This window comes from Festucalex cinctus, chromosome 21, assembly GCF_051991245.1.
Source record: "Festucalex cinctus isolate MCC-2025b chromosome 21, RoL_Fcin_1.0, whole genome shotgun sequence".
Classification (NCBI taxonomy): domain Eukaryota; kingdom Metazoa; phylum Chordata; class Actinopteri; order Syngnathiformes; family Syngnathidae; genus Festucalex; species Festucalex cinctus.
The window spans coordinates 15,730,803-15,746,682 of NC_135431.1; the positions used below are offsets into that span (position 1 = coordinate 15,730,803).

The 15,880-nt window shown below is 29.0% G+C and overlaps 2 protein-coding genes across 14 annotated transcripts in view; one reads left to right on the forward strand and one right to left on the reverse strand.

The window, feature by feature from the left end:
* lama2 (laminin, alpha 2) overlaps nt 1-2,415 on the forward strand; it is a 153,387-nt gene extending 150,972 nt beyond the window's left edge. For both annotated transcript variants that reach the window (XM_077510840.1, XM_077510841.1), the window contains 2 exons: nt 887-1,106; nt 1,403-2,415. In XM_077510840.1, the coding sequence (XP_077366966.1) occupies nt 887-1,106; nt 1,403-1,563 (381 nt within the window). In that variant the 3' untranslated portion in view covers nt 1,564-2,415. The remainder of the gene's footprint in view (nt 1-886; nt 1,107-1,402) is intronic.
* Nucleotides 644-15,880, reverse strand: part of rgs6 (regulator of G protein signaling 6) — an 89,906-nt gene continuing 74,669 nt past the window's right edge. For all 12 annotated transcript variants that reach the window (XM_077510849.1, XM_077510846.1, XM_077510847.1 and 9 more), the window contains 5 exons: nt 5,346-5,471; nt 5,074-5,260; nt 4,871-4,960; nt 3,861-3,914; nt 644-3,757 (listed from right to left, as the gene is read on the reverse strand). In XM_077510849.1, coding sequence (XP_077366975.1) covers nt 3,707-3,757; nt 3,861-3,914; nt 4,871-4,960; nt 5,074-5,260; nt 5,346-5,471 — 508 coding nt within the window. In that variant the 3' untranslated portion in view covers nt 644-3,706. The remainder of the gene's footprint in view (nt 3,758-3,860; nt 3,915-4,870; nt 4,961-5,073; nt 5,261-5,345; nt 5,472-15,880) is intronic.

Genomic DNA, 15,880 nt, shown 5'->3' on the forward strand with positions numbered 1-15,880 from the left:
TTTTCTTCTTCTCTCCTGATTTTCTAACAAAGTGACAACTAACAAAATCTAGATTAAGTGCAATTTATGGAGAAATTGTGTGGGAATGTTGAAAAAGGAATGTTGAATGCTAAGCTGAATGTTTATGAAGGAAATTGAAAGAAATTATGTGAAAATTACTAGGGATAGACGATACTATAAGTCTAACAAATACATTGAAACATTGTATAAACTTTGTACGTTTCAAATTCAAAACACCTTACATTTATGGTCGTTTAATGGCCGTTTAAAAATAAATAAATAAATAAAATAGAAGCCTTACTATATACATGGTCGTTTAAAAAAAAAAAACAAAAAAAAAAACGCTTTATTACAGTTGTTTAGAAAAAACATTAAAAACGCCTTACTATACATGGTCGTTTAAAAAAATTGAAAAAAAAGCCTGACTATATACATGGTCATTTAAAAAAAACAAAAACGCCTTATGGTCATCAAAAAAAACAAAAACAAACGCTTTACTATATACAGTTTAAAAAAAAAAACATAAAAAAAAAACTCTTACTATACGTGGTCGTCAAAAAAAAGTCCATATTGTAAGGCGTTTTTTTTTTAATTAAAAACGCCTTACTTTACATGGTCGTTTTAATAAAAAAAAAATAATAAAAAAATGCTTACTATACATGGTCATTTAAAAAAACAAAAAACGCCTTACTGTACATGGTAGTTTTAATAAATAAATAAATAAATAGAAAAGCCTTACTATACATGGTCGTTAAAAAAAAAAAAAAACGCCTTACGATATGTTCTTTTTTAGAGCAAACGTGCTCTAAAATCTAATAAAAACTAACTAATGAAAAATGTACAAACCGTTCTAACCCCGCCCTGATATGACATTTCTCTCCGCCAGCTGCTCTTCCATGTGGACAACGGCGCCGGGCGCATCACGGCGCTGCACGTGCCTGACGGCGACGGCTTCTGTGACGGCCGCTGGCACGCTGTCGTCGCCAACAAGGTCCGCCACAGGGTGGAGCTGCTGGTGGACGGCAGGCAGAGCCAAGCGCAGAGTCCCAACGCCCGCTCCAACACCTGCGACACCAATGACCCCATCTACGTGGGAGGCTACCCGGGTAGGACGCTAATACACAAAAGTTCATTTACAATAGGCAAAACGTTTTTGTTTTTTTCCAGGTCCATACTGTGCTCCCTTTTAAAGAAGCACAATTTGGGCCTTTTTTGCCCTCCTTTTTTTTGCATCTAAGAAACTCAGGACGCTAACTAGCAATCCACCAGGCTTCCTGTTCTATCTCCCGTCTATTTCTCGTGTTTCTCGGATGAGTTTTTATAGTGTACACAAATTTCTTGAAACGTTTGGGCGTACTTGTAAACACAGCCCTAACTTATGGTTGTACAACGTGTTGTTCAGACGGCGTTCGTCAGGCCGCGCTGTCCAGCCGCACGTCCTTCCGAGGTTGCATGAGGAACCTGAAGATCAGCAAAGCCTCCAAGATCATGGAAGTGCACTTCAACAAGGCTCTGGAAGTCAAAGGAGTCCAACCGCTCTCGTGTCCCGCCAGCGCTGCTTAAAAATGGAGCAGGTCCACTTGACTCATGTTCACCAGTAAGATGATCAGATTTTGCTTATAACGAATGTGAACATTACATGAAAAATTAATACATTTAATTTTGCCACTTGCTGTCGACTGACGATGACATCACCCGTTGCTGAGGAAACGGGCAACGACCAACCATTGCTCAGTTTGCTGATCAAAACCAAAAAAATAGTTGAGCCGTGATTGGTTGTTACCTACTTCCTCAGCATGGGTGATGTCGTCTTCAGTCGACAGCAAGTGGGAAAAAAAAGTTTTTAAAGGTACTAATTGTACATGAAAAATAATGAAGTTATCAAATTCATTCTGGAATTCTTGCTGCTGAAAATGGCTCAATGAATACTGACTTCAATGCAGCTTGATTTCAGCTGGACAAAATAAATATGTAATGGCTCCTTACCAAAGCGTAACACATTGTACTATATTTTGTGTGGTCGCGCCATTGCACTCCAACAACATTCAAAATGATTTTTTTTGTGTTAAATTTAATTCAATTGACCACAACATTACCACTTGAATAATTTGAGTTGAATCAAATGTGCCTTCACAGAAAAATAATGTTCAGGCCTGAGGGGTATGAATTTAAAATCAACAAGGCACAATTAGCTAAGAAAAATGCTCAAAATTCATAATACAACCATTATGAACAGTAGTCACAACAAACAGTACACTTCATGGTGAATTTGGAGTCTTAAAACTCACGTTTGTGTTGTACTTTTTTTTACTTTACACTAACCCGGTTTCTCCTGCTTGTTTTCTTGCTGTGCAATTGACCACATATTTTTCAAAGGTGCTACATAAATGAATAAAGCTTGATTGTTGACTGGTAGTCTTTGAGATGCAATATCTGTCCAGATAATATTTATTTTGAGGAATAAATTGAAATTTCCCCCCATTCTTGTTAAATTCGTTCAGATATATACCGATCCAGAAGGATGCTAGGGCAGTGTTTTTCAACCCTGGTCCTCAGGGCACACTATCCAGCCCGTTTTCCATGTCTCTCTATTTGCAACGCAGTTGATTCCAATGACAGCTCATTAGCAAGCTCTGGAGAAGCCTGATAACGTTCCTCACCTGTGTTGGAATCAGGAGACATGGAAAACAGGCTGGATAGTGTGCCCAGAGGACCAGGGTTGGGAAACACTGGCTTAGGGTACGTCAAAAAGAATTTGTGCGTGTACCTCAATTAATTTCCAGCAGGTGGCACTGTTGCAGTAGCAATGAGTTTCTGTCCAGCTGCCGCGACTGACAAATATTGTCATACGTGACACTAATCACAGGAACTATAGCGTTTGTTTTTACTAAAAGGTTTTAATTCGAGTCTCCATAAATGTTTAGCCTTTGATTAGACTTTGTTGGCTAAAATATACTTTACTATCCTTGTTTTACTTACAAAAAGATTAAAGAGAAAATAGCTACAATATTGGGCTTTAAAAAAATGATAGTTTGCTCCTTGTCCATAATAATAAGCCAAATTGTAATCTTGTGCATTCCTCTTTTATTATCACTCTTCTTTACATAATGTTGGCGATTGGCCCACTTTATATTTGAAGCTGTGCATGAAGCGGAATGTTTGGAAGATTTCAACACATTGGAACGTATCAAATGTTCTTTGTGATCACAATACAGAGTTGAATTTGTACTTTTACCTTCAACGTTCCAGCGGAATGAGTGGGCGGTCATTCGGAACATTTTCCCCCGTCAGTCACAGCCTCCGTCGCCATGGCGACGGATGTGAGCATCACGTCCGTCGCGGGTCTAACGCCAGCGTTCATCTCATTAAGATGTCAGCAAAGGTTCATTTTCTTTACATCAGTTAAAGTAAACGTATCGCCGCCGTAGCAACGCAAATTGCAAAAGAACCCAGCCAGGTGGCCTTAGATGATTACCACTTACTTTTTTACCAGTTTTTTTTTTTTTCCCCCTTTTCATCCTCTGCACTGTCCACGAGTCAGCTCCGATGATTTATTGCATGCTGTCGGTCTTCTTGAGCTCATCCGGGGAGAGTTATGAATCGCGGCGGCGGTCCACGCCAGCAGTCGGCCTCCCCGCACAACATCCCACACACACACGCCGGGGTCCTTTGGGCGCCACGCATCCGCATCCCAGTCCAGACCTCGTCAGGACGACTGCATGAGGCCCGTCAGACGTTTGCCGGTTAACGACTTGCCCTTGTAAGACACAATTTCGGTTTGTTATAAAAGCAAACATTTTCAGTTGTCTGCGTTGAAACTATGTTTTGATATTATGACGGTTGTAAATGTTAATACTCACCACACTGCGCGTGAACTTCTCCAGCGAGGTCCGTCGACCCTGCTCTGTTTCCAACTGGAGGAAAAGAGTGATCAATATGAGAGGGTGGGAAACTTCGAGATCTATTTGGTGGAAGCTATTGCAGGCTCCTTTCTTAACAAAAAACATTGCCAAATGCAATGAACGTTTTTTTTTTTTTCCATTTATTCATCATGGCTTACAAAATAACATTACTGATGATGGAGCTTGATTGCGTGACAAAATTATTATTTTTTTTTTTTGATATACTAAACTACATATTTTGCATGTTTATTTGTGTGATTAGAAATTAGGGTGTTTTATTAGTCTCACTAGAGATATTCGATTATGTTTTTTTGTTGTTTTACCTGACTAAAAATCATGTATTTTTAGCCTGGTTAGACATCAAGTCATATTAAAATGCTTTACTACGTTTTTGTTGTTGTTTGACTGATTATATGACTTTTTTTTTTTTTTTTTAAATACTTCATGTACAAAAAAAAATACGCATTGTCTTACTATACATGTCGGGTTTTTTGTCTGATTATAAATTATATTGTTTTATTAGTCCTACTATACACTGTGGTTTGAAAATGCCTTACTTTATATCTTGTAGGTTTTTTTCCCCAGTTATATTTTTAGTCTGGTCTAGTTTTAAAAAAGGCATTGTCTTTTTGTTTTTGTCTGATTATACATCATGCCATTTTTTAAGACCATCATAGTGATGGTGAATAATGTCAAACAATTATACAGCATGTTTTTTTTGTTTTTGTTTTTAGTCTGACTATACCTCAATTTTACAGGTTACATCATGTCTTCTTTTTTTTTTTAAATCTGTCTATTCATGTTTTTAATCCCTGACAATACATCATTGTTTCTGAAAATGTCTTAGTAAACATACAAGTATGTAGTCTTTAGAAAAGAAAAAAAAAACTGCTGAACTGTATACTAAGGCATGTCTTTTTTTTGTCCCATGTTATCATTGACCTTTGTGTGTTTATAAGTAGACAAACCTTCTTTCTCGAGTTGAGCAGGTCCTGGTAGACGTTGGAGCGGAGAAAGCGAGTGTAGCTGTCGCTCTTCATCAGCTTGTAGATGTGATCCTGAACACAGATGGAGGGGGAAACCAAAAAGCACGATCTGCAAACGAACACGCCTGGAGGAAATGTGCACAATCCAGTCATTGTGAGAATTGCATTCCAACGGGACTAAGAACCTGCGCGTCCTCATAGCTGTAGCGTCCGGGGTCTTTGAGGTTGTGGTTGGTGCGCTCGTAGCTGTGGGAGTCCAAATTGATGGAACTGGGAGCCCCCTCGGCCAAAAACTCGGCCCAGATCTCCTGGGCTCTCTGCGCTACTTCCTGCTGCGGGATTCTCTTCAGGTCCTGCACGGCCAACCAGAAGCTGCACAACATCCAATCAGTTGAAACGCTGCTCAGTGTTGATTGAATCGTTCGTCAAAGCAAGAGGCAGCATGCCGCGTGCTGACCGCAGGTTTTCGGAGCTAAACTCAGACTCCAGGAACTTGAGGAAGAGATCGCGTCCCGCTGGGTCCTTCAGCGCCTCCTCCAGGGAGAAACCCCATTTCTTCACCCTCTGCTGACTCGGCTCCTTGCTTTGGGTTGACAATGAGAGGCATTTACTTTAGAATGCCAAATGTCACCTACTCTGCAGCATCGCTGATATGTCTTAGTCAAGTCAAATTTATTTACTTTCTATAGGATTTCAAAAATACATGCTAGCTAAAGTATAGATTCCTGCCATTTCAAAAACTCTTACTATAGTACACATCATGTCATTTATAAAAAATAAAAAATAAAGTCTTACTATAAATCATGTTATTGAAAAAAAAAAAACTTACTATACTGTACTTTTTTTTTGTTTTAAGAAAATTAATTTAATGGTAATTTAAGAAAAACACTTTACGATACATAGTTACAAAAAAAAAAAAAAAAAACATCATACATGATTTTTTTTATTATTAAAAACGCCTTACATTTGTTTGAAGGTGGTCATTAGAAAAAGAAAAAAAAAGGTGTCTGACTATGTTCTTTTTTTTAATTAAAAATGCTTACTATATATGGTCGTTTGGAAAAAAAATGTCTTAAAAGAAAAAAAAAAAAAAAAAGCTTTACTATATACATGGTCGTTTAAAAAAAAAAAAAAAAAAAAAACGCTTTACTATACATGGTGGTTTAAAAAAAAGAAAATCTTACTATACATGGTCGTTTAAAAACAAAACAAAAAAAAACGCCTTACTATACATGGTCGTTAAAAAAAAAAAAAAAACGTCTTATACATGGCCGTTTAAAAAAACAAACAAAAAAAACGCCTTACTATACATGGTCGTTTAAAAAAAAAAACAAAAAAAAACGCCTTATTATACATGGTCGTTTAAAAAAAAAAAACGCTTTACTATACATGGTGGTTTAAAAAAAAGAAAATCTTACTATACATGGCCGTTTAAAAAACAAAACAAAAAAAAACGCCTTACTATACATGGTCGTTTAAAAACAAAAAAAAACAAAAAACGCCTTATTATACATGGTCGTTTAAAAAAAAAAAAAAAACGTCTTACTATACATGGTGCTTTAAAAAAAATAAAATAAACGTCTTACTATACATGGTGGTTTAAAAAAAAAAAAAACGCCTTACTATACATGATGGTTTAAAAAAAAAAAAAAAAAAAAAAAAAAAAAGTCTTACTATACATGGTGGTTTAAAAAAAAAAAAAAAAAAAAAAAAGTCTTACTATACATGGTGGTTTAAAAAAAAAAAGTCTTACTATACATGGTCTTAAAAAAAAAATAAAAAAAAGTCTTACTATACATGGTGGTTTAAAAAAATAAACATCTTACTATACATGGTCGTTTGAAAAAGAAAAAAAAAGTCTTACTATACATGGTAGTTTAAAAAATAAAAAAAAACGCCTTACTATACACGGTGGTTTAAAAAAAAATAAAAAATAAAAAATAAGAAACGCCTTACTATACATGGTCGTTTAAAAAAAAAAAAAAAAGTCTTACTATACATGGTCGTTTAAAAAAAGACAAAAACGTCTTACTATACATGGTCGTTTAAAAAAAATACAAGTCTTATTATACATGGTGGTTTAAAAAAAAAAAAACGTCTTACTATACATGGTCGTTTAAAAAAAACAAACACGCCTTACTATACATGGTCGTTTAAAAAAAAATTTAAAAAAAAAACACACTTTACTATACATGGTGGTTTTAAAAAAAAAAAAAAGTCTTACTATACATGGTGGTTTAAAAAAAAAAAAAACGTCTTAATATACATGGTTGTTTAAAAAAAAAACAAAAAAAAACCGCCTTACTATACATGGTCATTTAAAAAAAAAAAAACGTCTTAATATACATGGTTGTTTAAAAAAAAAAACGCTTTACTATATACATGGTCCTTTAAAAAAAAACAAAAAAAAAACGACTTACAATACATGGTCTTTTAAAAAACAAAAACAAAACACGCTTTACTATACATGGTCGTTTAAAAAAAAAAACCCACTTTACTATACATGGTGGTTTAAAAAACAAAACAAAAAAAAACGCCTTACTATACATGGTCGTTAAAAAAAAAAAAACGCCTTACTATACATGGTCGTTTAAAAAAAGACAAAAACGTCTTACTAAACATGGTCGTTTAAAAAAAAAAAAAAAAAAAAAGTCTTACTATACATAGTGGTTTAAAAAAAAAAAAAAAACGCCTTACTATACATGGTCGTTTTAAAAAAGACAAAAACGTCTTACTATACATGGTCGTTTAAAAAACAAAAAACAAAAAAAAACACTTTACTATACATGGTGGTTTAAAAAAAAAAAACGTCTTACTATACATGGTCATTTAAAAAAAACAAACAAAAAAAAAAGTCTTACTATACATGGTCGTTTTAAAAAAAAAAAAAAAAAAAAAAAAAAAACGCCTTACTATACATGGTCATTTAAAAAAAAACAAAAAAAAACGTCTTACTATACATGGTCGTTTAAAAAACAAACAAAAAAACACTTTACTATACATGGTGGTTTAAAAAAAAAAAAAACGTCTTACTATACATGGTCGTTTAAAAAACAAAACAAAAAAAAACGCCTTACTATACATGGTCGTTTAAAAAAAATAAATAAAATAAATAAAACGCCTTACTATACATGGTCATTTAAAAAAAAAAAAAAAAAAAAAAAAACGTCTTACTATACATGGTCGTTTAAAAAACAAAAAAAACGTCTTACTATACATGGTGGTTTAAAAAAAAAAAAAAAACGTCTTACTATACATGGTCGTTTAAAAAACAAACAAAAAAAACAAAAACAAAAACACGCCTTAATATACATGGTTGTTTAAAAAAAAAAAAAAGTCTTACTATACATGGTCTTTTAAAAAAAAAAAAACATCTTACTTTACATGGTCGTTTAAAAAAAACAAAAACGTCTTACTATACATGGTCGTTTAAAAAAAAAAAAAAAAAAGACTTATGGTGGTTTAAAAAAAAAACGCCTCACTATACATGGCCATTTAAAAAAAAAAAAAAAAACGCCTTACTATACATGGTGGTTTAAAAAAAAAAAAAACGTCTTACTATACATGGTCGTTTAAAAAACAAAACAAAAAAAAACGCCTTACTATACAGGGTCGTTTAAAAAAATAAAATAAAATAAAACGCCTTACTATACATGGTCATTTAAAAAAAAAAACGTCTTACTATACATGGTGGTTTAAAAAAAAAAAAAAAAAGTCTTACTATACATGGTGGTTTAAAAAAAACAAAAAACGTCTTACTATACATGGTCGTTTAAAAAAAACACAAAAAAAAACGTCTTACTATACATGGTCGTTTAAAAAACAAAAAAAACGTCTTACTATACATGGTCGTTTAAAAAAAAAAAGTCTTACTATACATGGTCGTTTAAAAAAACAAAAAACAAAAACGTCTTACTATACATGGTCGTTTAAAAAATAAAACAAATAAAAAAGTCTTACTATACATGGTGGTTTAAAAAATAAAAACGCCTTACTATACATGATGGTTTAAAAAATAATAAAAAAATAAAAAACGCCTTACTATACATGGTCATTTAAAAAAAAAAACGTCTTACTATACATGGTGGTTTAAAAAAAAAAGAAAAAAAAAAAAGTCTTACTATACATGGTCGTTTAAAAAACCCAAAACGTCTTATTATACATGGTTGTTTAAATAAACAAAACGCTTTGCTATATACATGGTCGTTTAAAAAAAAAAAAAAAAAAAAAGGCCTTACTATACATGGTGGTTTAAAAAAAAAAAAAAAAAAAACACACTTTACTATACATGGTAGTTTAAAAAAAATAAAATAAACGTCTTACTATACATGGTCGTTTAAAAAAAGAAAAAAAAAGTCTTACTATACATGGTCGTTTAAAAAAACAAAAATGTCTTACTATACATGTTGGTTTAAAAAATAAAAAAAACGCCTTACTATACATGATGGTTTAAAAAAAAAATAAAATAAAATAAAAAAGTCTTACTATACATGGTCGTTAAAAAAAAAAAAAAAAAAAATGTCTTACTATACATGGTGGTTTAAAAAAAAAAAGTCTTACTATACATGGTCTAAAAAAAAAAAAAAAAAAAAAGTCTTACTATACATGGTGGTTTAAAAAAAAACCCGTCTTACTATACATGGTCATTTTAAAAAAAACAAAAGAAAAACGCCTTACTATACATGGTCATTTAAAAAAGAAAAAAAAGTCTTACTATACATGGTCGTTTAAAAAACCCAAAACGTCTTATTATACATGGTTGTTTAAATAAACAAAACGCTTTGCTATATACATGGTCGTTTAAAAAAAAAAAAAAAAAAAAGGCCTTACTATACATGGTGGTTTAAAAAAAAAAAAAAAAAAACACACTTTACTATACATGGTGGTTTAAAAAAAATAAAATAAACGTCTTACTATACATGGTCGTTTAAAAAAAGAAAAAAAAAGTCTTACTATACATGGTCGTTTAAAAAAACAAAAATGTCTTACTATACATGTTGGTTTAAAAAATAAAAAAAACGCCTTACTATACATGATGGTTTAAAAAAAAAATAAAATAAAATAAAAAAGTCTTACTATACATGGTCGTTAAAAAAAAAAAAAAAAAAAAAAAAAAAAAATGTCTTACTATACATGGTGGTTTAAAAAAAAAAGTCTTACTATACATGGTCTAAAAAAAAAAAAAAAAAAAAAGTCTTACTATACATGGTGGTTTAAAAAAAAACCCGTCTTACTATACATGGTCATTTTAAAAAAAACAAAAGAAAAACGCCTTACTATACATGGTCATTTAAAAAAGAAAAAAAAGTCTTACTATACATGGTTGTTTAAAAAAAAAAACGCTTTACTATATACATGGTCGTTTAAAAAAAAAAAACGTCTTAATATACATGGTTGTTTAAAAAAAAAAACGCTTTACTATATACATGGTCGTTTAAAAAAAACCAAAAAAAACCCGACTTACTATACATGGTCTTAAAAAAACAAAAAAAAAACATGCTTTACTATACATGGTCGTTTAAAAAAAAAAAAAACGCCTTATTATACATGGTCGTTTAAAAAAACAAAAAAACAAAAAACGCCTTACAAACATGGTCGTTTAAAAAAAAAAAAAAAAAAAACGCCTTACTATACATGGTCGTTTTAAAAAATAAATAAATAAATAAATACAAACACTTTACTATACATGGTGGTTTAAAAAAAAAAAAAGTCTTACTATACATGGTGGTTTAAAAAAAATAAACATCTTACTATACATGGTCGTTTAAAAAAGAAGAAAAAAAGTCTTACTATACATGGTCGTTTAAAAAATAAAAAAAATAAAAAAGTCTTACTATACATGGTAGTTTAAAAAATTAAAAAAACGCTTTACTATAAACGGTGGTTTAAAAAAAAAATAAAAAATAAAAAATAAGAAACGCCTTACTATACATGGCCGTTTAAAAAAAGAAAAAAGTCTTACTATACATGGTCGTTTAAAAAAAATTTAAAAAAAAAAACACACTTTACTATACATGGTGGTTTAAAAAAAAAAAAAAAAAGTCTTACTATACATGGTCGTTTAAAAAAAAAAAAAAAAAAAACGTCTTACTATACATGGTCGTTTAAAAAACAAAAAAAACGTCTTACTATACATGGTCGTTTAAAAAAAAAAAAGTCTTACTATACATGGTCGTTTAAAAAATAAAAAAAATAAAAAGGTCTTACTATACATGGTGGTTTAAAAAATAATAAAAAAATAAAAAACGCCTTACTATACATGGTCATTTAAAAAAAAAAACGTCTTACTATACATGGTGGTTTAAAAAAAAAAGAAAAAAAAAAAGTCTTACTATACATGGTCGTTTAAAAAACCCAAAACGTCTTATTATACATGGTTGTTTAAATAAACAAAACGCTTTGCTATATACATGGTCGTTTAAAAAAAAAAAAAAAAAAAGGCCTTACTATACATGGTGGTTTAAAAAAAAAAAAACGTCTTACTATACATGGTGGTTTAAAAAAAATAAAATAAACGTCTTACTATACATGGTCGTTTAAAAAAAGAAAAAAAAAGTCTTACTATACATGGTCGTTTAAAAAAAAAATGTCTTACTATACATGGTGGTTTAAAAAATAAAAAAAACGCCTTACTATACATGATGGTTTAAAAAAAATAAATAAAAAAATAAAAAAGTCTTACTATACATGGTCTAAAAAAAAAAATAAAAAAAAAAGTCTTACTATACATGGTGGTTTAAAAAAAAAAACCGTCTTACTATACATGGTCATTTAAAAAAAAACAAAAGAAAAACGCCTTACTATACATGGTCATTTAAAAAAGAAAAAAAAGTCTTACTATACATGGTTGTTTAAAAAAAAAAAACGCTTTACTATATACATGGTCGTTTAAAAAAAACAAAACGTCTTAATATACATGGTTGTTTAAAAAAAAAAACGCTTTACTATATACATGGTCGTTTAAAAAAAACCAAAAAAAACCCGACTTACTATACATGGTCTTAAAAAAACAAAAAAAAAACATGCTTTACTATACATGGTCGTTTAAAAAAAAAAAAAACGCCTTATTATACATGGTCGTTTAAAAAAACAAAAAACGCCTTACAAACATGGTCGTTTAAAAAAAAAAAAAAAAAAACGCCTTACTATACATGGTCGTTTTAAAAAATAAATAAATAAATAAATACAAACACTTTACTATACATGGTGGTTTAAAAAAAAAAAAGTCTTACTATACATGGTGGTTTAAAAAAAATAAACATCTTACTATACATGGTCGTTTAAAAAAGAAGAAAAAAAGTCTTACTATACATGGTCGTTTAAAAAATAAAAAAAATAAAAAAGTCTTACTATACATGGTAGTTTAAAAAATTAAAAAAACGCTTTACTATAAACGGTGGTTTAAAAAAAAAACAAAAAAAAAAAATAAGAAACGCCTTACTATGCATGGTCGTTTAAAAAAAAAAAAGTCTTACTATACATGGTCGTTTAAAAAAAAGACAAAAACGTCTTACTATACATGGTCGTTTAAAAAAAATAAGTCTTATTTTACATGGTGGTTTAAAAAAAAAAAAACCCGTCTTACTATACATGGTCGTTTAAAAAAAGAAAAAAGTCTTACTATACATGGTCGTTTAAAAAAAACAAAAACGCCTTACTATACATGGTCGTTTAAAAAAATTAAAAAAAAAAAAACACACTTTACTATACATGGTGGTTTAAAAAAAAAAAAAAAAAAGTTACTATACATGGTCGTTTAAAAAAAAAAAAACGTCTTACTAAACATGGTCGTTAAAAAAAAAAAAAAAAAAAAAAAAAAAAAAAAAAAGTCTTACTATACATAGTGGTTTTAAAAAAAACAACAAAAAAAACGCCTTACTATACATGGTCGTTTTAAAAAAGACAAAAACGTCTTACTATACATGGTCGTTTAAAAAACAAAAAACAAAAAAAAACACTACTATACATGGTCATTTAAAAAAAAAAAAAAAAAAAAAAAAGTCTTACTATACATGGTCTAAAAAAAAAAATAAAAAAAAAAGTCTTACTATACATGGTGGTTTAAAAAAAAAACCCGTCTTACTATACATGGTCATTTAAAAAAAAACAAAAGAAAAACGCCTTACTATACATGGTCATTTAAAAAAAAAACAAAAAAAACGTCTTACTATACATGGTCGTTTAAAAAACAAAAAAAACACTTTACTATACATGGTGGTTTAAAAAAAAAAAAAAACGTCTTACTATACATGGTCGTTTAAAAAACAAAACAAAAAAAAAGCCTTACTATACATGGTCGTTTAAAAAAAATAAAATAAATAAATAAAACGCCTTACTATACATGGTCATTTAAAAAAACAAAACAAAAAACGTCTTACTATACATGGTCGTTTAAAAAACAAAAAAAACGTCTTACTATACATGGTGGTTTAAAAAAAAAAAAAAAACGTCTTACTATACATGGTCGTTTAAAAAACAAACAAAAAAAACAAAAACAAAAAAACGCCTTAATATACATGGTTTAAAAAAAAAAAAAACACCTTACTATACATGGTCATTTAAAAAAAACAAAAAAAACCCGCCTTACTATACATGGTCGTTTAAAAAAAAAAAAAGTCTTACTATACATGGTCGTTTAAAAAAAACAAACATCTTACTTTACATGGTCGTTTAAAATAAACAAAAACGTCTTACTATACATGGTCGTTTAAAAAAAAAAAAAAGACTTATGGTGGTTTAAAAAAAAAAAAAACGCCTCACTATACATGGCTATTTAAAAAAAAAAAAAAAAAAAACGCCTTACTATACATGGTCGTTTAAAAAAAAAAAAAAACACTTTACTATACATGGTGGTTTAAAAAAAAAAAAAAAAAGTCTTACTATACATGGTGGTTTAAAAAAAAAAAAAAAAAGTCTTACTATACATGGTGGTTTAAAAAAAACAAAAAACGTCTTACTATACATGCTCGTTTAAAAAAAACAAAAAAAAACGTCTTACTATACATGGTCGTTTAAAAAACAAAAAAAACGTCTTACTATACATGGTCGTTTAAAAAAAAACAAAAAAAAACGTCTTACTATACATGGTGGTTTAAAAAAAAAAACGTCTTACTATACATGGTCGTTTAAAAACAAAACAAACAAAAAAACAACAAAAAAACGCCTTAATATACATGGTTGTTTAAAAAAAAAAAAAACACCTTACTATACATGGTCATTTAAAAAAAAAACAACAAAAAAAACGCCTTACTATACATGGTCGTTTAAAAAAAAAAAAAAGTCTTACTATACATGGTCGTTTAAAAAAAACAAAAAAAAACCCACTTTACTATACATGGTGGTTTAAAAAACACAAAAACGTCTTACTATACATGGTTGTTAAAAAAAAAAAAAAAGCGCCTTACTATACATGGTCGTTTAAAAAACAAAAAAAACGTCTTACTATACTATACAAAAAAACAAAAACGCTTTACTATATACATGGTCGTTTAAAAACAAAAAAAACAAAAAAAACGCCTTACTATACATGGTCGTTTAAAAAAAAAAAAAGCCTTACTATACATGGTCGTTTAAAAAAAACAAAAACGTCTTACTATACATGGTCGTTTAAAAAAAACAAAAAAAAAAAGACTTATGGTGGTTTAAAAAAAAAAAAAAACGCCTTACTATACATGGCCGTTTAAAAAAAAAAAAAAAAAACGCCTTACTATACATGGTGGTTTAAAAAAAAAAAAAACGTCTTACTATACATGGTCGTTTAAAAAAACAAAAAAAAAACACTTTACTATACATGGTGGTTTAAAAAAAAACAAAAAACGTCTTACTGTACATGGTCGTTTAAAAAGCAAAACAAAAAAAAACGCCTTACTATACATGGTCGTTTAAAAAAAAATAACAAAATAAAACGCCTTACTATACATGGTCATTTAAAAAAAAAGAAAAAAAAAACGCCTTACTATACATGGTCGTTTAAAAAAAGACAAAAACGTCTTACTATACATGGTCGTTTTAAAAAAAAAAAAAAAAAAAAAAAGTCTTACTATACATGGTGGTTTAAAAAAACAAAAAACGTCTTACTATACATGGTCGTTTAAAAAAAAACAAAAAAAACGCCTTACTATACATGGTCGTTTTAAAATAAAATAAAATAAAATAAAAAAACAATAAAAAAAAAAAACACTTTACTATACATGGTGGTTTAAAAAAAAAAAGTCTTACTATACATGGTGGTTTAAAAATAAATAAACGTCTTACTATACATGGTCGTTTCAAAAAGAAAAAAAAAGTCTTACTATACATGGTCGTTTAAAAAAAAACACAAAAAAAAACGTCTTACTATACATGGTCGTTTAAAAAATAAAAACAATAAAAAAGTCTTACTATACATGGTAGTTTAAAAAATAAAAAAAACGCCTTACTATACATGGTGGTTTAAAAAATAAAATAAAATAAAAAAATAAAAAACGCCTTACTATACATGGTCGTTTTAAAAAAAAAAAGAAAAAAAGAAGAAGTCTTACTATACATGGTCGTTTAAAAAAAGACAAAAACGTCTTACTATATACATGGTCGTTTAAAAAAAAAACAAAAAAAAAAACACTTTACTATACATGGTGGTTTAAAAAAAAAAAAAACGTCTTACTATACATGGTCATTTAAAAAAAAAAAAAAAAAAAAAAACGTCTTACTATACATGGTCGTTTTAAAAAACAAAAAAAACAAAAAAAAAAACACTTTACTATACATGGTGGTTTAAAAAAAACAAAAACGTCTTACTATACATGGTTGTTAAAAAAAAAAAAAAGCGCCTTACTATACATGGTCGTTTAAAAAACAAAAAAAACGTCTTACTATACTATACAAAAAAACAAAAAAACAAAAACGCTTTACTATATACATGGTCGTTTAAAAACAAAAACAAAAAAAACGCCTTACTATACATGGTCATTTAAAAAAAAACAAAAAAAAAAACCCCTTACTATACATGGTCAT